General features: G+C 39.9%; 1 protein-coding gene across 2 annotated transcripts in view; it reads right to left on the bottom strand.

The window, feature by feature from the left end:
* Positions 1 to 1,858: 1,858 nt before the first annotated feature.
* The window catches only part of LOC139164392 (uncharacterized oxidoreductase ZK1290.5-like), a 114,197-nt gene continuing 90,404 nt past the window's right edge, over positions 1,859 to 25,651 (bottom strand). Inside the window, exons 7-8 of one of the 2 annotated variants that reach the window (XM_070746451.1) lie at positions 20,701 to 20,803; positions 1,859 to 2,474 (exon numbers count right to left, since the gene is read on the bottom strand). In XM_070746451.1, the coding sequence (XP_070602552.1) occupies positions 20,708 to 20,803 (96 nt within the window). In that variant the 3' untranslated portion in view covers positions 1,859 to 2,474; positions 20,701 to 20,707. The remainder of the gene's footprint in view (positions 2,475 to 20,700; positions 20,804 to 25,651) is intronic. The other variant, XM_070746453.1, reaches the window with a different exon arrangement.

Here is a 25,651-nt window from a genome sequence, read left to right on the forward strand (position 1 = left end):
CTAACGCAAGAGGTGCAATTGTTTAACTCCAACCCTCATAAAATTAGCCATCACGTCTTGTGAACACTGTAATTTAGTATTTGACATTATACAGGTTTCACATCTTTGGCTGAGGTCCATCAAAGCTGTCTAAAGCTGGTGACAGATTCTTCATTAAATAGAAGTCCAGCTCAAATCATTTTAAAATGATAAAAAATAGCACCTAGACAAGTAGTCCTCAACTTACGATCACAATTTGAAACAGATTTTCTGTCCCTTAGCAGGAACAGTTTGTTGAGTGAGTCGTGCCCGATTCTATGATCCTTTTTTTTTTGCCACAGTTAACTGAATCGCTGCAGTTATTAAGTAAATCATACCACTGTTATGTGAATCCACTTCCCCCCACTAACTTTGTTTGTTAGAAGCCAGTTGGGATGGTCAGAAAAGCCAATCACAAGTGCTTGGGATGAGGGGTGGGTTCCACTTAACTTTGCCACCAGTTCGCATTGCGACATTGCACATGCGCCTCCCCTCTTGAAAATTCACTGCCGCGCACGTTCTAGCAGGATTCAGCCTGAAACACAGGTGAGGAGCTGATCAGCTGTGCTTCGGGCAAAGATATAAAGGTGAGTATTAGCCCGGAGGCAGGAGGGAGGGGTTTTTTTGAAGCAGAGGAAGAAGAGAAGCCATTCAAAGATGTAAAATTCTCCAAAAACATGGTGGCATGCCCAAGGGCCAGCATTGCCCAAACCAGATCCGTGATGCTATTTTCACGCCAGTCATCAGCAGGTTGCTAAAGATTTGGCCGATCTGGTCCAAACCAGGAGGAACATACGCCTTGGGATACTGCAACTGTTATAAATACATGCCAATTGCCAAGTGCCTGAATTTTGATCACAGGACTGGGAATATTAGAGTTGCCGTAAATGCGAGAACCAGTCATAAATCATTTTTTTAGTAGTGTTGTAATTTCAGTCACTAAACAAATGGTTGTAAGTCAAGGACTGCTTGTACTCCACTGTTTCCCACATATTTTTTTTCATCTGGGCTACATAAAGGGTTCAACTTTGCAAGGGGAAGAACAGATAATAACTTTGAGATACTTTAGCTTTTTGTCCCAATTTAAAAGTATGTAAAGCTCATCTTAAATTTGAGTTTGAATCTGGTGCTTCTTCATATTGAGAAATACACTCTTCAAATAGCATAATGTTAAAATGTTCAAAAAAGCTGTTCCTGGTGGACATGCCTGTGGATGTGGTTATCTCATAGGACATTTCAATTCCGTACAAACACCCTTTGTGTGTAGGTGTGTGTGTGTGTGTGTGTTTCAGGACTTTGGAAGAATTAAGAAGTTTGCATGATACAATTCAAGAAGAGAAATAGGTGTCTATAGACCATAGCAGAATCTCCTATGCCAGCTTGCAGTCTTATAGTACAGTATTGTCTATATGTAGTTACATGAAAGTTAAAATACATAATGCAATCACTAGCAAAATAACATTTAGGCATACAGCATGTTCAGAGAAAGATCTCTAGCACTCAAGAATAATCACATCCATGCTTACTACAACTCAGAATTATATTACAGAGGTGATCAGTTCTATACACTTTGTTCAAATTTGGCATTAAATTATCAAGATCTGAATCCTGAAGTCACAACTAGAACAAAAATATCAGTGGGCATGGATGCTCCTTTAGGGGCTATCACATCATGGAACAGTGGGGGTGTTGTATTTCGACGACAAGATACCTAATCTAATTGTCTCCTGGTCCGAAAAGGTTGTAGTATAGCTATTGTTAATATTGGAAAACTTGTAGGAAGTATTTTTCTACAAACCGCCTTGATAAGTACCTACATCAGTTTTGATTAAAATTAATCTTTGGTTTAAATATGTTTATTGACAATAAAATGGACTGCAATTGTGTGATAGTAATTTATGGTTCTAAACTCATTTGGTTACTTCCATGCAAAAAAAGAATAGATAGAACAAAATATTAATCAGACACTAATATTATTAACTACATTAATTTTCATTACCACACAGTTCCAAACTCCAAATTGTCACACATATTGCCAAAACCAACAGGGCTCCAGTTGTGTTAAGTTTAGCAATGACTTTTTAAAATTAGTTAGTTAGGCTCAAGAGTAACTTCCAACAAAGTCTTTTAGTAGTAGTCTACAGTAGTCTAATAAGTATTTACAGTAATCTAATAACACTTGGAAATAGGAACACTCCATTGCAGTAGTCTCATAAGTTGTTAATAAGGAAAGATAGGTTTGTGCAAAAAGTATTTAAGTTGCATTAGCTCTGAATGCATTAAGTAAACAGCAGAGACAAGCTTAGGGGAATCCAGAAGTTCTCAGCCACTCTATTATGTAACCACTCCATGGGTTATCCCTTCCATAATGGATAGGTTAGATAGACCAACTTTCTGTTGATGTTCATAGAGTCAAGCAATTCCATATCTTCTTTTGCAAGCCTAAAATCAAAGACCTGGAAATTAATAATAAAAGAATAATTTCAATACATTATATTAAATGTGTTTTTACAATCAATCCATTGCGCCATAAATTGTTGTTTTGCATATAAACTACTATTACTTGTATTGGAAAGATAAGTGTTTTTTTCTTCAAGTTTGAATATGGAAATCTGTGAGAAAAATTGCTCCTGTTCCTGGTAAGTAGACTTACAATACTTTCATCTCTGGCAAATAGATTCCCACCCACCCACCCAGCTTTGCACTGTTTCAAAAGTCTGCGTAATGAATTTGATCAGAGATCATAGCAAGATGAAAGAACTGTCCATTTCTGAGGAAGCAAAATATTATATAGGGTTTCAAGTCTTAAAAGGCTTTCATGTCCAAAATTCAGTGGTCAGGAACTTTGATTTCCCATTAGAAGAAACACTCATTTCGTAGACCAAGAAGCATAGTTTGTTCCCCCAGCTGGGTTATCAGGGATAATCAGATTGACTATAGTTGTGCCATTTTTAATTCAACAGTACAACTTTAATTGTCTTATTATACAAGCTGAATATTCTCACTACTCACTATCAATGTCTCACTGGCAATGCCTCACTGGAAATACCTTATTAGGAATATCACACTGGACCCATAACCAATGTTAAGGAGTGTGCAGAACCCTTGATTTATCAAGGACATGCACATATAAGGCAGATATCTAGGAGATATGAGTAATTATTCAGTCATATAAGACAGATACATTAAAGTGTATAAAATAGTGTTTACTTTAGAAATAGCACAGTCAAGTTAAACAATCCAGTCATACACATTCAAATAAGTCAATAACTCTCAATACAATGATATTATTACAAGCCTTTCTTTGTCTTAAATATCAGATATATATTACAGCTTACAAATACATCAAAATATCATCAAACACACAGCTTATTACATCAGTCACAGTGAATCAGCAGAAAGAACAGAGAAAGCAGAGAGAGAATCGTGCTTTCTGGCTCCCTCTTATGGCTATTTGCAACACTACCTCTTAAAGCTATAGTACTTCAACACATACAAATATTCATTGTTAGCATGTTTATATATTGCCAACCCAACTGTTTGTACAGAGTACTAACATGTTTTGATTGAACTCTCCAAAATTAGTGATACTATTTCAAATAGCTATTCTTCTAAATCTAGCTTCTTTCGGACCTAGAGCCTTTTGAGAGGACTTTTGATGAATGCCAAATACGCAATTTAATTCTCCAAATGAGCTATCTAAAGAGAAAATATGCTTCTCTAAAGGAAAGATAAAGGATGGTTTCGTCAGATATTTCACATAACTCTAACATACACATAATGGGAATAAATTCAAATTTTCCCCTCAGAAATACTGAATTTTTCAGACAACTGAGAAGCATAATCAAGAATCTGATTTTCTTAAAACAGTTGTCTTCCTTCATTGGAGCCTTCCAGAGCAAAGCAGAAATCATCTGAAAATAAAACGGGCTCATTCTTTGAAGATAGTACAAAACGTTTGACCACGTTTTGACCACGGGCAAGCTTTGTTTATACATCCATAAAACAATTTTCATCCAGGAACAGAGCTTTTGAAAAAGAGTTGTCACTAGCTTTCCTGTCAATGTAACAACATTGTACCACTTTAAAAGGAAAGAGACTGGTATTTACCAGAGCATATCAGGCCAGTAACACATATATTTTGACTCTGATGGCTTCTGAACTTATAATTACTGCAGTCTGTTTACTGCCTATGTAGCAGTGACATAATTATCTTCTAGCCTCAGTTGTGGGCTAGGAAAGGGGCCGGAGCATCTTCAACTCTCTGCAATCATATGTGAGCTTGGTTAGAAATCCCTTACGTGTGCATTTTAAAGCCACTATTGGTTTTATTTTTTTGTTCAACCGAGGGTCTGAGCTATAGATCATCAAGCTATGGATGGAGGAGGAGTGGAAGAGGGAGATGCAACAAAGATGGAGGTGAAAAGAATAGTCCACATAAAAAGAAGAAGGAGAAAATTAAGATCCAAATGGGAACAGAAAACTCTGGGTGGACAGCCTCAAAAAAGCGCTCCATTCTTCCCATCAGTGTTCCCTCTAATTTTTTTTTTTTGGGGGGGGGGCGGAAAAGTATAGTGTCTGAGCGGCAGTCCCTTTGGGACTGGGCGGCACTCTTTCCCTTTCACTCTTTCCCTCTCGGCTTCTGGGCAGGTTTGAAAAACTCTGAGTTGATGATGATTTTTAAGTGAGCCATTGCTCACTGCTCAGCTTAGAGGGAACTATGCTTCCCATTCCCATTTTAAAACTGATTTTCCTCTTTTCTTCTTTCAAAATCATTGCCTTTACTGCTCTAGCTAAAATTTGTGATATTTTCATTTCAATATTCAAAGAATGCAGTCTTGCCACCATATTTCAGGGCTCTCCATAATTGTTATTTCTGTTCCAAGTATTCCCTATGTGCATAGTTTCCCTATGTGCAAAGCCTAGGAAGAGCCCTACGTGTGCATCAATTATGCTCAGCTGATTTATTTAATTTTGCTACTTTAGAGAAGTTTCATTTAGATGGAAACAAACAAGTAAAAATAGAGTTAAACCAATGAACTGAAAGAAAAATTCCTGAAAAAACTGCTTCAAAATTATGGGCATCCCAAAGCTCTCCTGAAACTGGAAATGCTGCAATACAAGCCTCATTACTTTTCCATGTGTATCCAGAACAAGGAAGGGTGCTGTTCCACTCACTATTTTGTCTGCTTTGACCCCTCTGTGGATGTCACTGAATTGGAATTTGATTTAGAAAAAAAAATATTATTTCCTAATTCATAGGAACTAATGAATCACTTCTTTTTCCCTTCCCTTGAAAAAGTATGTTAATCCTGCTGCCATGGTAAAAAAAACTAGTCTTTGGTCAAAAAATGGTTACTACTTCTTGTATTTTTATATTGGGAATGAAATGATACCAAACATTTTAGAGAAAAAGGAACCATATTAATCCAAGACCTGAGTTTTTATATTGATTTTTTTTTAAAGAGGGGGCAGGGGTAGAGAGGGAGATGGGGGAATGGTTGCTGCTGCAGTACATATGGGAAGACGCAGGCCACCCAAACCTTTTCAAATAATTCCCTTTGCAATTGCCAGGATACACCCTCAAATGCTGTGCCTTTGAAAGGGATGATAAATATGGGATGTTCTCATCCAACCCAAGAGAGAAATGTGCCATTTACCACTGATGATTGTAATTATCACTCAGAAGATAGGCTCTTAGAAAATGTATCCCGTCCAAAAGACTGGAGGATTGACAGATCTAATTTTAAGTTGGCTGTGGGGAAGGGGATGTAATTTGAATCAGAATGTAGTTTTTGGTACTAAAACATCAATATTATAAAAATACTCACCATTCACTCATAATCTGACTTTTCCATCCTCAGAAAACCTCAAAGTGCCTTCATATTGTAATAAAAAAAACCCTGATTTATCATATAATCATAAGCTGCAGAACTACTATGGAAATAAAGGATGGGCATTGAGCAACATAGATTAAGTCTGGCTCCACTCTTGATAGCTCCACCAGAACAAACTAAACAGCCTGCAATCTGAGAAATATGAAAAAGAAGATAGCTTTGATGTTCATTGTAGATCAATTCGCCAATTCAAAAATGCCATTCATAAAGGCCAAGTCATGGTGGAACACAGCAGTACGAATGGAAGTCTGTACCAAGTCAACACAAAATATTTTGTAATAATCCTATATGATTTTCTGCCACAAATGTATCATCATAGTCAGTTCACTAATATCATAAAACAGTATGTCCATAAATGGAATAACAAAAGCCCAACTTCCACATTTTGGAATTAAGAAGCAAAGCTTCATATTCAACGAAGTCAACGAAGCGGTGGAAGTGATGTGCCGGTGCCTGGAGGCTGTTGGGGCCTGGATGGGTGTCAACAGACTCAAACTCAATCCGGATAAGACGGAGTGGCTGTGGGTTCTGCCTCCCAAGGACAATCCCATCTGTCCGTCCATTACCCTGGGGGGGGAATTACTGACCCCCTCAGAGAGGGTCCGCAACTTGGGCGTCCTCCTCGATCCACAGCTCACATTAGAAAACCATCTCTCAGCTGTGGCAAGGGGGGCGTTTGCCCAGGTTCGCCTGGTGCACCAGTTGCGGCCCTATCTGGACCGGGACTCATTGCTCACAGTCACTCATGCCCTCATCACCTCGAGGTTCAACTACTGTAATGCTCTCTACATGGGGCTACCTTTGAAAAGTGTTCGGAAACTTCAGATCGTGCAGAATGCAGCTGCGAGAGCAGTCATGGGCTTACCCAGGTATGCCCATGTTTCACCATCACTCCGCAGTCTGCATTGGCTGCCGATCAGTTTCCGGTCACAATTCAAAGTGTTGGTTATGACCTTTAAAGCCCTTCATGGCATCGGACCAGAATATCTCCGAGACCGCCTTCTGCCGCACGAATCCCAGCGACCGATTAGGTCCCACAGAGTGGGCCTCCTCCGGGTCCCGTCAACTAAACAATGTCGGTTGGCGGGCCCCAGGGGGAGAGCCTTCTCTGTGGCGGCACCGACTCTCTGGAACCAACTCCCCCCGGAGATCAGAACTGCCCCTACTCTTCCTGCCTTCCGTAAACTCCTCAAAACCCACCTTTGCCGTCAGGCATGGGGGAACTAAACATCTCCCCCTGGGCACATTTAATTTATACATGGTATGCCTGTGTGTGTGTCTGTTAGTATATGGGGTTTTTTAAATCTTTAAATATTTTAATTAATTGAATTATTTATGATTTGTTTTACACTTGTTGTGAGCCGCCCCGAGTCTTCGGAGAGGGGCGGCATACAAATCCAAATAATAAATAATAAATAAATAAAATCTAAATTCAAAAATTTAGATTCAAAGAAAAAAGCATCCAAAGGTCTAAAGTACTGTACACATATGAATGAATTCTCAACTACAGTAATACTTCGTCTTACGAACTTAATTGGTTCCGGGATGAGGTTCGTGTTCTGTCTGGGTTCCCCCAGACGTCAACACCAACTAAAAGGAGTAGCCAGACACGCTGGTAAAAAGCAAAGTCATTTTATATCTTTGAAAACAAACACAGATAACAAAAACTGTTCTTACAAACTGGAATGCTATGAAGCTTCACAGAAGAGTCACGACAGCCAGACAATACCACAGGCTTCTTGCTGACACACACACCACTGTAGATAATAAAACCCACGCCTCCCCCAAGTTTTCAGCCTTCGAGGCCACAAGCCAGAATCAGAGACGCCAAGGATCGAAGCAAGGTCACAGGACTCCCAAAAGATAACTCTCCACAATACAGGAAGGGCGGGCCTGCCTTTTCAACCTTTCTGAGGAGAACCACACCCAAACCCAGCTGTTGCCTATAAGGGATGGAAATACCTGGCTAATTGTCCCCTTCGTTGTGCTGCCCTTCTCTGCCTCATATCTATGATGGCTTGTGCGTTCTCATCTAATGACTCCAGGCTACTCGCTGGGGAGAGCTCCCCCCCGGGGGTCTCAGGCTGTTCTCCCTCCTCCTCGTCCTGATATTCCTCTTCCCCGTCTGCCTGGTCTTCCTCCTCCTCCTGTTCCTCGTCCTCCCCCTCTGAGCATGGAGCCGGCAGAGTTCCAGCCGTTCCCTGAGGAGCCTCAGGCTGAATCACAACAGTTCGTAAGGTGAAAAGTTCGTAGGATGAAACAATGTTTCCCATAGGAATCAATGGAAAAGCCAATAATGCGTGCAAGCCCATTAGGAGAATCCAAAATATTAAGGCTTAAAAAAAAAAAAGCGGCGGCCAGACAAAGCTGAGGTGAACACCTTTCTTCTCCCTTGAGCTCCATGAGCCTTTCCCTCCCGTTTTTGCCCACCTCTCTCGTCTCCCCCACACCTTTCTCCTCCCTTGAGCTCCATGAGCCTTTCCCTCCCATTTTTGCCCACCTCTCTCTCCTCATCTCCCCCACACCTTTCTTCTCCCTTGAGCTCCATGAGTCTTTTCTTCCTGTTTTTGTCCCCCCTACTCTGCCCAGCAGAGCGCCTGTTTTTGCGATCCTGGGATTCCCCTCCTGGGATTTCCCTACAGCATTGCAAAAACGCGGAAGACAGGAGGTGGGGTTTCCCATGGAGGGGAGCCTCAGGGGATCCCAGGATCGCAAAAACCTGCGCGTGGCTTGCAACGAAAGTCTGGAGGCGAGGAATCTCAGTGGCCGGTTGGCAGGTTCGTAAGGTGAAAAAAGTTCGTAAGAAGAGGCAAAAAAATTCCGAACCCTGGGTTCGTATCTCGAAAAGTTTGTATGATGAGGGGTTCGTATCATGAGGTACCACTGTAGCTTTTATGAGATAGGGAATAATAGCTTTCATACTTTTTCTTTCTCTCAGGAATATTAAAAGGGTCCCTGAGAAGGTATTTTCTTCTAAGCAGGAATGAGCATCTTAAAATACTTTTTGTGGCACCCCGTCTTTGGGAATTTACCACAGAGTTTTTCAGAAAAATGTTACATCACTTATTTCTGGTATATCATAAGGTATCCACTTCCTGGGAGTCCCTGAATCAGTTTGCCAAAAATATAGGGGCTTCAGATCTTCAAAACGTTGTGCAAAAGGAAACCCTTCCTTAATGCTAAGCAAGCATGCAGCAGAAAATATGAGGTGAACACATTAAAAAATATTAATGCATTTGATTTAGATCATGGTTGTCCAACCTTTTGGCTTGCTTGAGCCCCATTGAACAAAGACAAATTATAATTGACAAAATGTACATACAAGTACATTTGGACTGCATATAAAGTATCAATTTAATTAATGATATAAATAACAAACTTCTTTTAAAAATATATTTTTATTATCTTTTGGGGTGGCATTACTAGGCGTCTAGGACCATATGCGGCTTGCGGGTCGGACACGTCTGATTTAGATGTTATGGAATATTTCAGTCATGTTAATTGCTCTTGTGAAAATAGATTCCCCATACGTAAACATGCCTGCCTATGAAAGTTTACTCAGATGCTTGTCATTTGTTTTATTTATATCAACATTTGAAGGCTATAAACAGATATACATAAAATTACAGTTTTTGTAAGTAACCTCAGGGTAAATATCAACCCACATTTGATGTATGGCTAGAATGAAGTTAAAATTTATTTTATATGGGAATAATATTGTACATCCATTGTAAGATAAAATACAGGAAATAGTATAAGGGCAGACTAGATGGACCATGAAGTCTTTTTCTGCCGTCAATCTTCTATGTTTCTATGTTTCTATTTTTGTCATATGTAATAAAATAATCTTCACCAGTGAATGATATTCTGGATATTCTGTTAACAGAAAACATGGGGGAGGTTGATTTTTTAATCTGCATATTTAAAATTGTCTTTTAAAACAGCTGGCTCCCTTGGCAGTGTATTTTTGCTTCTAACACAAATGGGATTTCATACCACTCGTGCATAACTTGAACTGCAGCACTATATGAAACTCCTAACAGAGGTGGGGAACTCTTTTCTTCCTCTTTTATTTGTTTAACACTCTCTTTCAGATTACTTAGAATAGTGATTAGCAACTTGGCATCCTCCAGATGTTTTGAATTACCAAATCTATAGTCCCCAACCACTGGTCGTGCTGAGTGGTTCTTGTAAGAATGGTAATTTAAAAATGGTGGGCATCAGGTTTTCCAATGAACACATCAATAGAAATATTCAAGTGAAGGTTAGATAGCCATCTATCTGGGATAGCAATAGCAGCAATATACCATTTCACGGTGCTTTACAGCCGCCTCTAAGCAATTTACAGAGTTAACATATTGCCTTCCACAATTTGGGTCCTCATTTTATCAATCTCAGAACAACAGATGGTTGAGTCAACTTTGAGAGGGTCAGAATCGAACTCTTGGCAGGAAATGGTGAGTTAGCCTGCAATACTTCATTCTAACCACTATGCCACCATGACTCCTGTGCCATCAAGCGATGCTTGAAAATTGGAATTTGAATTAAAAACTTGTATGTATATATTTAGTTGCATATGTAGTTCCTGCATTGAGGATTAATATAGATGGTTTAAACAGCATTTGGCAACTTCATACAGATAAGACAACAACTGAGCCTGGGGTGTTATGTATAAGTTTACATTTATAAATCAAGTGACTATGTGAATGGACTTTATTTTACAACTGTTTTTAAAATGATTGTTTAGCAAATCACTGTAGTCATTAAGCATATCATGTGACTGTAAATCTGAAACCAGCTTATTTGATGGCTATTTTTGCTAAGGCCAGTCCGAATTGTCAGCTAATTGTCAAGTATCCAAACTGTGATCATATGACCGCAAGGTTGGTGTGCCAATCATAACTTCAAGACCGGGGGGGGGGGGGGTGTTTCTCCATTTTTTCTCCACATTCAACATACAATGTCATATATCTTCAATACATCTTAATATATATCATTTTTCAAATACAATAGACTAAATCATATTTCAGGTTTACTTTATCTTATTTCATCTGCATCGATCTTTCTTCTCTTCATTTCCTTCTTTCTATCTCAGGTGGCTATTCTGTCTCTACTACCTACTTTTTTTACTCCTTCTCCCTCCTTCTACTACCTTCTACTACAATTCCCTTCTCTTTCCTCCTTCTTTCTCCTACTTTTTCCCCTACTCTCTTCCCTTTCTCTCCCTACTTCTTACTTCCCATCCACCCTCTAAATCAGCGGTCCCCAAACTATGGCCCGCGGGCCACATGCAGCCCACTGAGGCCATTTATCCGGCCCGCGGGTGAGTAACAGGAGCACAGGGCACGTCCACATCCTGTGCTCCTGGCCACTGTTCCCTCTAGCCTGTGTGGTCGCGCAGCTGTGCAGGCAAAAAACAAACTCCGCACAGGTTTTTCAAAACCCACGCGGTAGAGCTGGCGCCATTTCTCCCGCCCGACAGCTGATCTGCTGTCGTTCGGGAGACACCCCCGTGGGCTCTAAGCCCCACCCGGCTTCTTCGGCTGTGTCCGGGGACCACGCCCCATCCACTCCTGCCAATATTCTTCCCGCCACTGGGAAGAAACAGGAAGCAAAAAAAACCCCAGGAAACAAGAGGCAGTGGTTGGATGGTCTTGCCACCTGCGCGCAGAAGCGGCACCCTGGGGAAAAAGCGGTGGGCATAGACTTGTGCTTAGACCAGAGCTGTCGTCTCACCCTCTCTCCACCTTTCCCGTAAGTTGACTTGCGGGGAGTCTCATTTTTTCAGCAGAGAGAGAGACAGAGACGCACCCCCTCAAGTTCATTCATTCTGCCTGCTTAGATTTTTTAATATTGGAATTATTTAATATTGGAATAATATCAGCTATGTGTTAAATTGACAAAGCTTTCTCACAGGACATTTTGTGGGGATTTAAAAAAAACCACCCTCATATAAAACCACCTTCTTATTTGGAATCCTCTCATTTTTCAAGAATTCTCTCATATTTTTTAGACATTGGCTTTGTTAAACATTAAGCATACTTTAAATACAGACTGATAATTTTGGCGTTCATGGCGGAGCCTCTCCCACCCACCCCCACCCCCTAAGGCGCATGGCAGGGCACAGAAGTTTTTGTGAGAGAGAGGGAAAAGGGAGAGAGAAAAAAAGAAAAGGGAAAGAGAGGGAGGGAATGAGAAGTGGAGAGGAATGAAGGAGGGAGGGAGGGAGGGAGGGAAGGAAGGAAGGAAGGAAGGAAGGAAGGAAGGAAGGAAGGAAGGAAGGAAGGAAGGAAGGAAATGAATGGAGGGACAGGAAGGAAGGACTGTTTTGGGGGGTGTAATTTTTAATTTATTTTTCTCTTAACATACATTCAAACAACACAGTGTACCATCACCCTCCTCCTCTTCAAGACCAAGTTTAAGTAGTTTTTTTCCAGGTCTGTCATAATTTTGAACAGTTTTAAGAAACTGGTCATGTATTGAGAACTATCTGTAATTCAATAGTTTACAGTAATTTAAAAATGTAATGAAATTCAGAGGAAATAATGACAAGTTCAATGAATCCAATACAGCGGTACCTCTATTTAAGAACTTAATTCGTTCCGTGACCAGGTTCTTAAGTAGAAACGTTCTTAAGTAGAAGCAATTTTCCCATAGGAATCAATTTAAAAGCAAATAATTCGTGCAAACCCATTAGGAAAGAAATAAAAGCTTGGAATTTGGGTGGGAGGTGGAGGAAGAAGAAGAGGAGGACAATCACTGTCGAAGGAAGAAAGTGAGGTGAGGGGAATAAAAAAAATCCAAAACTTTAAGGCTTTAAAAAAAAGGGGGGACTCTGAGGCAGCGCCCAGAGAAAGGAAAACACTCTGTTCACTCTGGGCTGTCCAGAGTGAAGGGAGCGTTTCTTTTCTCTGGGTTCTGGCAGAGTTTATTCCCTCTCCATGCGCCCAGAGAAAGGAATATGCTTTGTTCGCTCTAGACTGCCAAAGCCTCCTTAAGCACCAATGAAAGGCTCCTCTGGCAGCCCAGAAAAGCCCGAGATTTATTTTATTTATTTATTTATTTATTTATTATTTAGATTTGTATGCCACCCCTCTCCGAAGACTCGGGGCGGCTCACAACAAGATAGAACAAATCATAAATAATCCAAATAACTTTAAAATATTTAAAGATTTAAAAGAACCCCATATACTAACAGACACACACACAAGCATACCATGTATAAAATTGAACATGCCCGGGGGAGGTGTTTCAATTCCCCCATGCCTGACGGCAAAGGTGGGTTTTAAGAAGTTTACGGAAGGCAGGAAGAGTAGGGGCAGTTCTAATCTCTGGGGGGAGTTGGTTCCAGAGAGCCGGTGCCGCCACAGAGAAGGCTCTTCCCCTGGGGCCCACCAACCGACATTGTTTAGTTGACGGGACCCGGAGGAGGCCCACTCCGGGATTAAAGGGGGAATGGAAGAAACTGGCCGGGCCTTCGTGCCGGTCTCAAATTTCCTGGGAAACTTTTCTCAGCTCGGGTTCTTAAATAGAAAATGGTTCTTAAGTAGAAGCAAAAAAAATCTTGAACACCCGGTTCTTATGTTAAAAAGTTCTTGAGTAGAGGCGTTCTTAAGTAGAGGTACCACTGTATTCTTTTCTTTTATTCAGATTAAAAGTTAGGATCAGGTTGCATGCCTGAGTAGGTGTTGGGAAATTTTATCCAGTGTGTGTGGTTTGTGTGTGTGTGTGTGTGCGTGGCGTGTGTGGGTTGGGCATCTTTGCTCTATGGCAAAGGTGGACAACTATGTTCCCTTAATGACTTGTAGACTACAACTCCCAGAAATCCTGAGCTAGCTATGCTAGCTCAAGAACGTTTTGGAAGTTGAAGTTCAAAGGTCATAAAGGGGCCATGGTTTCTCCCACCCCTGCTCTATGGGGCAGGCAAAACAGCAACTCAGATAAAATTCCAAATGACTTGACTGTAACATTTCAACCTTCTAATACCCACTCCACAGCATCATGCTCTATAGAGTTATTTCATTTTGTGTCCTTAAGGCCTCTCGCCCACTTCTGCAAGAGATCAAGCTACCAATTGTGCTACAAAAGAACTTGTTTCATAGGGAAGGCCTGTACATGTATGCATTCAATGGTTTTACTCACAATAAATATATGGAGGAAGCATAGGGTGAAAAAATCATTAAGCACAACTGTTACTTTCAGTAATTGAAGGGAAGTGTACTAGTAAAGGAGCCTCTCACATAATTTCCTTACTGAATTAGCACATATAGGTACACAAATATGCCACATTTATATCCCTCCCTAAAACATACCTAATGCTTGCCTGAAACATAAAAGCAACGATGTGAAATAGCCACATCACATCTTAAGTTGCGAGAAGGGATATGGGATCTTTAACTGGGTAAATAATGTATTTTTGGACTATATGATGCACATTAGCATTAGAGGAGGAAAACAAGGGAAAAAAAGTGCCTCTGCCTCCCAGCATCCATCCGGTATTTATCTGGCTAGTGCCCTTGCAGCAAACAGAAAACAGCCTGGTCAGCCTCAGCACATAATCGAAGCCCTAGCCCATCACTTGTCGGGGCTCCACTCCGTTGCACCCACCACTGGTCAACTAAGCTGAGCTTCTGCCGCTGCCAGGAAAAACAGTAGCCTCTGCTGCCAAGCAGCTGATTGGCGAATGGATTTGCCTTCTGGAATACTGCTGATCAGCTGTTCTAGATGGCGGAGATTGCTATGGCCGGTTCACTGTGGCTGGTTCCCCGTGGCCCATTCTCTGCCGCCACAGCCCATTCATGGCAACCGCTGCAACCCATTTGCAATGGAAATAAGCAGTGATAGACAGCAGTGATAGGCAGAAGCGATAGGCAGCAGCGACGGAGGCAGTGATCCCCACCACCTAAAACAGCTGATCAGCATTGCACCAATCCCCTTCCTTCCACCCACTTTGGGGGAGGGAAAAGTGCATATTATAGTCCAAAAATATGATACCTAAATTTGAGGAATATGCTCATGTTCCAAATCCATCAGTGAATATCTTTTGAGATGATAAGGCCAGAGTTCCACAGATCATGCATTGGAATTAATATGTATTGCATTGTTGTGCAAAGTTTCAATGCTACCACAAAATACATTGGCTATATAAACAGTATAGTCACTCTCCAAAGGAAATCAATCAATCACTCTCCATGTTGTGTGTTTCTTGATTCATTTAATTTTTATATTGTTACAATTAAAAGATACTTGGCAGCCCACAATATAGTTCACAAGTTATATAAGGCTCAAAACAGCGGGGTAATATGTTCCTTGGTCAACCCACACACCACAAACTGCTGGATTATGTGTCGACTGTAGGTTACAGGCCTCACATAAATAGCATATTATTATTATTATTATTATTATTATTATTATTATTATTATTTTAAATTGGTATGCCGCCCTTCTCCGAAAGAATATCATAGTAATCTTCGAGTCTTCGGAGAGGGGCAGCATACAAATCTAATAAATTGAATTGAATTGAATTGAACCTATTTGGGTAACAATGAGGCTGTGAATTACCCTTGGGAGCTTCTCTTACCATTCCCAATCGGCAGCAACTGTTGCACCAACTGGAATGGGACATAGCCTCCATTTAACCATCTAGCAATAGCTTTGAGACAAGAATAGTCAAATCAAAGGGTTGGTTTCTTGAGGCAGTACTATCCCTTCCACTGTCAAAATAGTTGACAATAAAACCAGTATGCTGAAACATGATTATAAGGAATCCAATAATCCATTTCTTCTAGAACATTCAGTTGTTGCTTCTCTACCAGTTCTCCTTGAAGGCTAGAGCAGTGATTTTCAACCTTTTTTGAGCCGCGGCACAATTTTTACATTTTAAAATCCTGGGGCACACCACCAACCAAAATGACACCCTAAGACACTTCCCTCTCTTTTTCCATCCCTGTCTCCTCCCCACCTTTGTGTGTGTGTGTGTGTGTGTGTGTGTGTGTATACACACTCTTGAACCATTTCCAAAAACAGGTGAGGGCTGGGTTTTTTTTGTCTATTATTCTTTGGTTGCTTTTTATCATATGCTTTAAATCAAGAGTCACTTCTCTCTCTCTTTTGTTTCTCTCTTGCCTCTCATTCTCTGTCTCAATCATTTTCTCATTTCTCTTTTTTCCTCTCCTTTTTGCTCATTTCTCTCTCTCTCTCCCCGTTCCTCTCCTTTTCTCTCTCTCTCTTGCTTTCTTTCTCTTGCACTCTTTCTTTCTTTTCTCTCTCTCTCTTGCTTTCTTTCTCTCTTGCTTTCTTTCTCTCTTGCTTTCTCTCTCTCTCACTCTTTCTCTCTCTCTCTCTCTCTTGCTTTCTCTCTCTCTCATTCTTTCTCTATCTCTTTCTCTCTCTCTCTTGCTTTCTTTCTCTCTCTCTCGCTTTCTTTCTCTCTCACTCTTTCTCTATCTCTTTCTCTCTCTCTCTCTTGCTTTCTTTCTCTTTCTCTCTCTCTCTTGCTTTCTTTCTCTTTCTCTCTCTCTCTTGCTTTCTTTCTCTCTCACTCTTTCTCTATCTCTTTCTCTCTCTCTTTCTCTCTCTCTCTCTTGCTTTCTCTCTCTCTCTCAGCAAAAAGTTGTGAGGCTGGAATCTGAGTTTCCTTTTTCGCGGCACACATGACCATGTCTCGCGGCACACTAGTTGAAAAACACTGGGCTAGAGGACTTGATCATAGTTATCAAGTATGGCTAAATCCAAGGGGGAAAACCTCTTAAGGAAAGGACATGCCATAACCCTTTCATTTCTATATCTAGAAACTCAAAATGTAAATACGGTACATGAACACACATTGTAAGTAATTTCATTTGTCAACAGCTAATTGCTCGGTAGATCATTCTTGAGTGTATAATCCTCACTACCTTAGCCAATGCCCCAGCCTCCTTTGTAATAGCTGACCAGCTGTGTACTTTTTTAATAAAATAACCCCTCTATTTATAGAAACATAGAAGACTGACGGCAGAAAAAGACCCCATGGTCCATCTAGTCTGCCCTTATACTATTTCCTGTATTTTATCTTACAATGGATATATGTTTATCCCAGGCATGTTTAAATTCAGTTACTGTGGATTTACCAATCACATCTGCTGGAAGTTTGTTCCAAGGATCTACTACTCTTTCAGTAAAATAATATTTTCTCATGTTGCTTTTGATCTTTCCCCCAACTAACTTCAGATTGTGTCCCCTTGTTCTTGTGTTCACTTTCCTATTAAAAACACTTCCCTCCTGAACCTTATTTAACCATTTAACATATTTAAATATTTCGATCATGTCCCCCCTTTTCCTTCTGTCCTCCAGACTATACAGATTGAGTTCATTAAGTCTTTCCTGATACGTTTTATGCTTAAGACCTTCCACCATTCTTGTAGCCCATCTTTGGACCCGTTCAATTTTGTCAATATCTTTTTGTAGGTGAGGTCTCCAGAACTGAACACAGTATTCCAAATGTGGTCTCACCAGCGCTCTATATAAGGGGATCACAATCTCCCTCTTCCTGCTTGTTATACCTCTAGCTATGCAGCCAAGCATCCTACTTGCTTTTCCTATCGCCCGACCACACTGCTCACCCATTTTGAGACTGTCAGAAATCACTACCCCTAAATCCTTCTCTTCTGAAGTTTTTGCTAACACAGAACTGCCAATGCAATACTCAGATTGAGGATTCCTTTTCCCCAAGTGCATTATTTTACATTTGGAAACATCAGACTGCAGTTTCCATTGCTTTGACCATTTATCTAGTAAAGCTAAATCATTTACCATATTACAGACCCCCTCCAGGAATATCAACCCTATTGCACACTTTAGAGTCATCGGCAAATAGGCAAACCTTCCCTACCAAACCTTCCCCTATGTCACTCACAAACATATTAAAAAGAATAGGACCCAGAACAGACCCTTGTGGCACACCGCTTGTAACCTGTCTCTGCTCAGAATACTCGCCATTAAGAATTACTCTCTGATGTCTATGCTTCAGCCAGCTTGAAATCTACTGAACTATCCAGGGATTAAGTCCAATCTTCACTAATTTATCTATCAGCTCTTTATGTGGAACCATATCAAAGGCTTTGCTGAAGTCCAGATAGGCATTAGCTATGGAGTACCCCATTCCAAAGAGTCACTCTATAAACTATAATCTTTGTTCAGACAGTGAAAAGTAACCTCCTTTTCTAGCTGATTGGTATAAGGTAAGTAATCCAAGAATGCTGGGTTTCTTGGAGGCCAATCCTGACCATAAACTACCACATTTCTTGGTCTGTTTTGCACACTGTTGTATTTAAATCAATGATTTAAGTGAGTCCAAGCTAAGCCTGCAATCACATAATGGTTCCGTTTGGCATAGAATAATGAGGCAAATTGTCAACCATGGCTTATTGGTTAAATAGCATGATTAAATATCCTATCTTAATATTATGCATAAATGTAATGTGAAGATTAGTTTAAGATACACTGAATGAGAAAAAACGGGGTGTGTGTATGTGTGTGTGTGTGAATTTAATCATAAAGTTCTCTCTTAAAACATGAATACATATATATCTCAAGAAACAATCTTGAACTTTGTTTGAAATGCTGACAGAATCTTCTAGAAAGTGTAATCAAGAGGGGGGGGGGAAGTCTCTGAAGTCTGTAGTAAAAAAGCTTCAGGAACAAACAATACCAACCCAGTGCACGCTGGGTGTTGATAAAAAGCAAGGAACATGTTTTTTTTTTGTGATAGGACTAAAACAGCACAGCAGTGGGAAAACTGCTCCAGGAAGTCCTAAAACAATATAAATCACAATCAGACTTTCCATGCTCTTCTGGACACAGGAACTCCTAAAATATCAGGTCAATGTGACCACTTACCAAATATCAAGTTGATAATCGAATAGAACTTTCTAAAAGTCAATTGCGTTATAAGCCATTATTAATACGTACTTTTAAATAAGGTTCCAAGAGCACTAATGTATCTGACCCCACTTCCACATAGAATAGAATAGAATAGAACAGAATTCTTTATTGGCCAAGTGTGATTGGACACAAGGAATTTGTCTTGGTGCATATGTTTAGTAGAGTGATGGCATTCAGGGGAAAACTGTTCTTGTGTCTAATTGTCTTGGGGTGCAGTGCTCTGTAGTGACGTTTTGAGGGTAGCAGTTGAAACAGTTTGTGTCAGTAAATATTCACCGCCCTCTTTTGGACTTGTGCAGTATACAGGTCCTCAATGGAAGGCAGGTTGGCAGCAATTGTTTTTTCTGCAGTTCTGATTATCCTCTGAAGTCTGTGTCGGTCATGTTGGTTGCAGAACCAAACCAGACAGTTATAGAGGTGCAGATTACAGACTCAATGATTCCTCTGTAGAACTGTATCAGCAGCTCCTTGGGCAGTTTGAGCTTCCTGAGTTGGAGCAGAAAGAACATTCTTTGTTGTGCTTTTTTGATGATGTTTTTGATGTTAGGTGACCATTTTAGGTCTTGAGATATGATAGAACCTAGAAATTTGAAGGTCTCTACTGTTTGTACTGTGTTGTCTAGTATTGTGAGAGGTGGAAGGGTGGAAGGGTTTCTCCTAAAGTCTACCACCATTTCTACGGTTTTGAGTGTGTTCAGTTCTAGATTGTTCTGGTCACACCACAAGGATAGTTCTTCAACTTCCCATCTGTATGCGGATTCATCATTGTCTCGAATGAGTCTGATCACTGTTGTATTGTCTGCAAACTTCAGATGGATCATTTGAGATGCAGTCATTGGTGTATAGAGAGAAGAGAAGTGGTGAGAGTACACAGCCTTTGTGGGGGGGGGACACGACTGTACTAATTTTACAGGTATCTTATGTGATTTTTCCTAGCTTCACCTGCTGCTTCCTGTCTCTTAGGGAGCTTGTGATACACTTACAAGTGTGTTCAGGTAACACTAGCTTGTTTAATTTAGTTAAGAGAATGTCTGGTATGATGGTGTTGAATGCTGAACTGAAGTCCACAAAGAGGACCCTAGCGTAGATCATTGGAGATTCAACATGTTGCCGGATGTAGTGTAGAGCCATATTAACAGCATCATCTGTCAATCTATTTGCTTGGTATGCAAATTGCAGGGCGTCTAACAGTGGATCCGTGATGGTTTTCAAGTGAGGCATCCCTAGCCTTTCAAAGGTTTTCATAACTACATATGTTAGAGCAACTGGTCTGTAGTCATTCAGTTCCTTGATGGAGGGCTTCTTCGGCACTGGGATGATAGTAGAGTGTTGGAAGTGTTGGAAACAAAACAGTAGACCTCGCTTGGACATTCTTACTCAAACCTACCTCACGGGGCTGTTTGTTTGTTTTGTTTTGTTTTGAAAAAAATAAGAAGGGGCATTGCTATGCAGGCTATCCCAATATAACCACATTTATATTTAACTATTTATTTTAAAATACTTATTTTAAATGATTTGGAAGTAACCCCAAGAAATAAATCAAAACACAGCATGAAAAAAGATAATCAGTGAACCTAATAATTCAGGAGCTATAAAGCAGTTATAAGCATGTACTCTATGCTCCCTATGAAATTTAGAGCACAATTATAAGTGAAATGGGGAAATGCTGCTTCTGTAGCAGGGATATGTTTCAAACCTCCCCCTTCCCATATGTATAAGCTTGTAGACAAAGCTAGTATAGATGAAACAGAAGATACAGGCCAATCACAGAAGTTCTATTTCACCCTAATTTGGCAAGAATAGCAAAGGATGAAAAGCCTAATAAATAACTTGCCCAGTACGTGCAATAAGAAATCAGACAAACCTTGCACTTAAACAACTGAGGTTGGATCCCAGGAAACATGTCTCCCATCATGCATTCCATTTAGTACTGCAACATCATCAAAGTCTAGTGAAAAATCAAAGACCTACGGAGAATGCATAGAGATTAATGGAATGTACACATAGGGTTAACATGTCTGCTACTTAAAGCTAACCAGCATGCCTAATTGTTGTTTTGATGCAAGGCTTTCTCTCTAAAGCCAGAGCAGCCAACGAGTTAGAAAAGCATTCCTCAATTTGTTCAATCAATCCCTTTAAAATGTGACTACCACTACAATCAAACCCAGATAGCAGCATGGCTAAGATTGCCGACAGTACTACTCCAATACAGATACAAAACACCAAGTTAGGGAAGGCCCGTTTAGAGTGACCAGTCTTTATTCCATTGGGAAAAACTTGACTTTAATTACATAATGTGACATGTTTGTTTCCTTGGTTATTAAACAGGTTTGTTTACATTGGCACAGGAGAATATGTTTGCTACTATATCTTTCTTTAAACGCACAAACTGATTGCGGCTTAATTTGTAAGGAAGAAGACTAATGTCCCTACGGTTTTCCACAAGTACACATCATTTCTTAAGTTCAAAACCCTAACTCCATGATCTATGTTGCTTGATATCTTCCGTCCTGTCCTGCAGTTTTCTGCAAATCTTTATTAATTATGTCAAAAGAATGTGGACAAAAACAAAGAATGAAGTTGAGAACAAAAGAAAAATGTAACGTAACTATTCCTTTGAGAGGCCTCTTTCCTAAGAAAATTGGTGAGTTAACTAAGAGAGATTGCTGATAATTAGAGATTCTGGGCCAGAGGGGTTTCCCTGGCTGGGGATTTTTGTTTTGCTTTGTTTTAAAGAAAACTTTCTCTTTTCTCTTGGCCAGAGCAAACAGTTATCCCTTCTCGTAACACAGATGCTGAGCTGAAAATGCTTAGCTCCTGGAACACAGCACTTGGCACGTAGTTCTGCTAGTTCTTTTTCCTGGGAGGATAGACCAAAATGCAAACACTAAGGAGGTCTCTTCCCTAGAGTTTACCAAGTATAAGGACAGGCATAGAAGAGGGAAATGTAGAAAATGAGTAGATGTCGCAGAATGAAAGGCCATTTCCTCGTCTGCCTCCCCTTACGTTCCTGCTCCCCAAGGAGCTAGGGAGTTCCTGTAAAGTTGTAGGCATAGACGAAAGCCAAGCGAACAACGTCAGATACAGTTTCTGCATTACAAATATATGCATTCTTGAAAAGTCGCTCTAATCCTTTTATGGTCTTAGCAACAATGCATCATTCTTATTCAGGACCACCTCTGGGTCAATTTAGCATAATTCGACAATACAGGGACACCACCACACCCCAAACTCTCCCCCCCCCCCAAGCCTAAGCTGATTCAGTTGGAAAATAATCAATTAGAGTGGTTTTGATTTTTAACTGGCAAGGGACGGCTTTAACAACTTGGCTTTTTCACCTTTTTTGTGCCAGAGCTGAATTGGGAGCTCAATGGAGGGGATGGTTATCACCGTATCTTCCAGCAATGAATTTCAGAAGTAACTGATAACCAGAGAAGATACTTATTTTGGTAATTAATTATCAGTAATCAATTAATCAATCAAATAAATAAATAAATAATTGTCAAACATGTATAGAATAGTAGTAGTTTATATAAACCTAACATACCGTAAGTAAAAAGTAATAATAAAAGAGAACAACAGGACGGTAGGACAGGGACGGTAGGCACAGTAGTACACTTATGCACACCCTTTACAGATTTCTTAGAAACGGGGAGAGGTCAATTGTAGACAATCTAAGGCCTTGGTTCCCAATGTGGGCCCCATCCCCCACAGGGGGACAATTTCATTTTTAATAGGGGCAATTGGAACCTTGTTTAAAACTAGTTAATGGCCTTTTAGGCTTCCTCCACGTGGGTAGTTCACTTTTTGAATAATAAGAATTATATGTCATGGGGGGAGGCCTCAGGATTTTAGAGATGCTTAAGTGGGGCATGGCCAAAAAAAGGTTGGGAACCACTGGTCTAAGGTTAAAGTTTTTGTTTGGGGAGGAAACCACAGAGTCAGGTAGTGCATTCCAGGCATTGATCACTCTATTGGCTGAAGTCATATTTACTGCAGTCGAGTTTGGAGCAGTTTACATTTAGTTTGAATCTATTACGTGCTCGTGTATTGTTGTGGTTGAAGGTGAAGTAGTCATTAACAGAAATGTCATTTTGGTATATGATTTTATGACCTACATTTAGATCAGATTGAAGGCGGTGTAATTGTCAATTGTCTAATCCCAGTATTTCAAGTCTGGCAATATAAGGTATTTTGTTGCGAATGGAGGAGTGAAAGACTCTTCTTGTGAAATATTTCTGGACTCTCTCAATTGTATTAATATCTGATATGCAATGTAGTTCCAGACAAGTGAGCTGTATTCCAGAACTGGTCTAACAAATGTCTTGTAAGCTCTGGTTAGCAGTGTAATATTGCCAGAGAAGAAGCTACATAAGATTAGATTAACAACTCTTAGTGCCTTTTTGGCAATGTTGTTACAGTGGGCTCTAGCACTTAGGTTATTGGATATGAGTACTCCAAGCTCTTTGACAGAGTGAAGGTCATCTACAAGTTCATTTCCTCCAAGTTTGTATTTTATATTCTGATTCCTTTTGGCAATGTCTAAGACAGAGCATTTATTGGTTGAGATTTGAAGTTGCCAGTTGTTTGACCATTCTACTACATGAGCAAGGTCTTTTTGATCAGTAGCAGCATTATCGGTGATGTTAATTAGTTTAAAATCATCAGCAAAGAGAACACAATTGCTTATTATGTTTACAAAGATCATTTATGTAGCATATGAAGTGTATTGGTCCTAGAACACTGACTTGAGGGACACCACTATTGACAGTAGCAGGATTTGATATGGCACTTCCTATTTTGACCAGTTAGTTATCCAGTCATATCCAGAGATGCCATAGGATTTTAGTTTCAGAAGTAGTTTGTTGTGTACTACTGAATCAAAGGCTTCAGTAAATTGTGTCTGTTGTTTTATCCTGATCAAGTTGAGTGGTCCATATGTTTTTGCAGTGTAAGAGTTGCAGATTACAGGATAACCTTTTCCTGAAACCAAATTGTTTGTTGGAGAGTAGGTTATTAGTGGAGTGTAACGGATTGGTTTATGATTGATTCCATGACTTTGCAGTGATGCAATCCAAAGAGATTGGTTTGTAATTGGATCTCCTTTTTTGAAGATGGGGATGATTGTGGCTAGTGACCATAGGTTGGATAAGGAGCTAGTCCTGAAGGAATTCTTTAAAAATATGCTTACGGGTCCAGCTAAGGTTGTGGAGAGTCTTTTTAAGAAGTATGCACATAGTTCGCAGGTCCACTAGATAGAGATGGTTTTAGGTTGCATAATGCCTTTCTAACGTCATCTTCTGTAAAATTGATTTGTGTTGGATCGTTGAAGTTGATTGTGGTATAATTAGGAAATATTGGGCATAAGCCATTGCTGTTTACAAAGATTGAGCTGAAGAATATGTTAAAGAGGTTGGTTTTTTCATTGTTATAGTCTTTACCATTCGGTCCTTTAAGGGATCTTGAGTCTTTGAGTTGGTTGTTTACAAAGATATAGAAGGCACTATGGACTTTGTGTGTAGAGGTTTTACTTCTTTATTGATGTAATTGGTGCATTCAGTCTTTATTTGGTGACACGGATCTTTGTAGCGGCTTTTAAAGTTTTCAACGTAGCCTGTTTTATTTTTTCTCGAAAGAGTGGGGGTTTTTTGCATTGGAGCTCAGATCAGTAAACATGGTAGTCTCTTACTGTGATAATGAAGTCGGGGAGGGATGCGTTTAGCCATGTTTCGCAGATAAATATAATGAAAATTTAGCAGTTTTTAGTAAGAGAAGGGAGTTCAGGTATTTTGTTAACGATGCTTCTTGGGTTGCATTTAAGATTAGCAGTGGTTGATATTGAGGAAGTAAGGGGTGTGCATACTTAGTTTTGCTTTACGGGCTAGCTAGATTTGGTGGCTAAAATGGTGGTCTTGAAGTAAGTAGCAGGTGTATAGTGATGTCATTAGGGATGCAGTGTGAAGCTGGGAGTCGTGGGCTATAAGAAATTGCAGCAATCATTGGCTGAGAATGAAGCTTAAAATGGAGGATTTTTATCTGCCTTCTTTTGGTGAGGGACCTGAAGTAGTTAACAATTATATAGCTGTCATGGCAACCAAGGATCTGTCCCATATTCCGCAGGACACCTTTTATCAGTTAGCAGGACAACTCTTCAATAAAACATTTTTTTTTACTGATCAGTTATCTGAGTATATCAAAAAAGCTATAAAAACAATACAGAAACAATGAAACAATTTCATAATAAATTGTCATCCCTGCGTTCCCTGCTTGCTTTCTTTTTTAAAAAAAACTGATATGACAGAAGAATTTGCCATATATCCAATGCAACTTAGGTATTTATATAAAATGCTTAAGTTGCATATTTGCAGTTCTCCTGTCATAATTCTTTGCCTCCAACATGAACTTACTTAAAAATACTTCCTTTGTATACTGGAAGATTTTAAAATCTCTGCACTCTTTTCAGTGACTTGTCATTTGCAAAACTCATTCTTCATCATTCACCCCAATTCCATTTGTGACTAATTCAATTTTAATTGATTCCAGTATTAATCCTCTAAGAAACCCATATCTTATTTAATGCTAAAAACTCCCCATATATTCCTAACACTACTGAATCATCAGAAAACCTTCTTGATTCAAGAGACACAGTAGAAGTTTATTTCTCTACATTGCTTCTGATGCAATTTAGCTGCTACAGAATTAAGCTAAAGGCTTTGTAATCAGTTATTATATTAGCAACCATCTTAGGTTTTGATGCCAGTTTCTATATTTTATTTATCTCATTCATTCATTCATTCATTCATTCATTCATTCAT

This window comes from Erythrolamprus reginae, chromosome 3 (genome assembly GCF_031021105.1).
Source record: "Erythrolamprus reginae isolate rEryReg1 chromosome 3, rEryReg1.hap1, whole genome shotgun sequence".
Taxonomy (NCBI): Eukaryota; Metazoa; Chordata; class Lepidosauria; order Squamata; family Dipsadidae; genus Erythrolamprus; species Erythrolamprus reginae.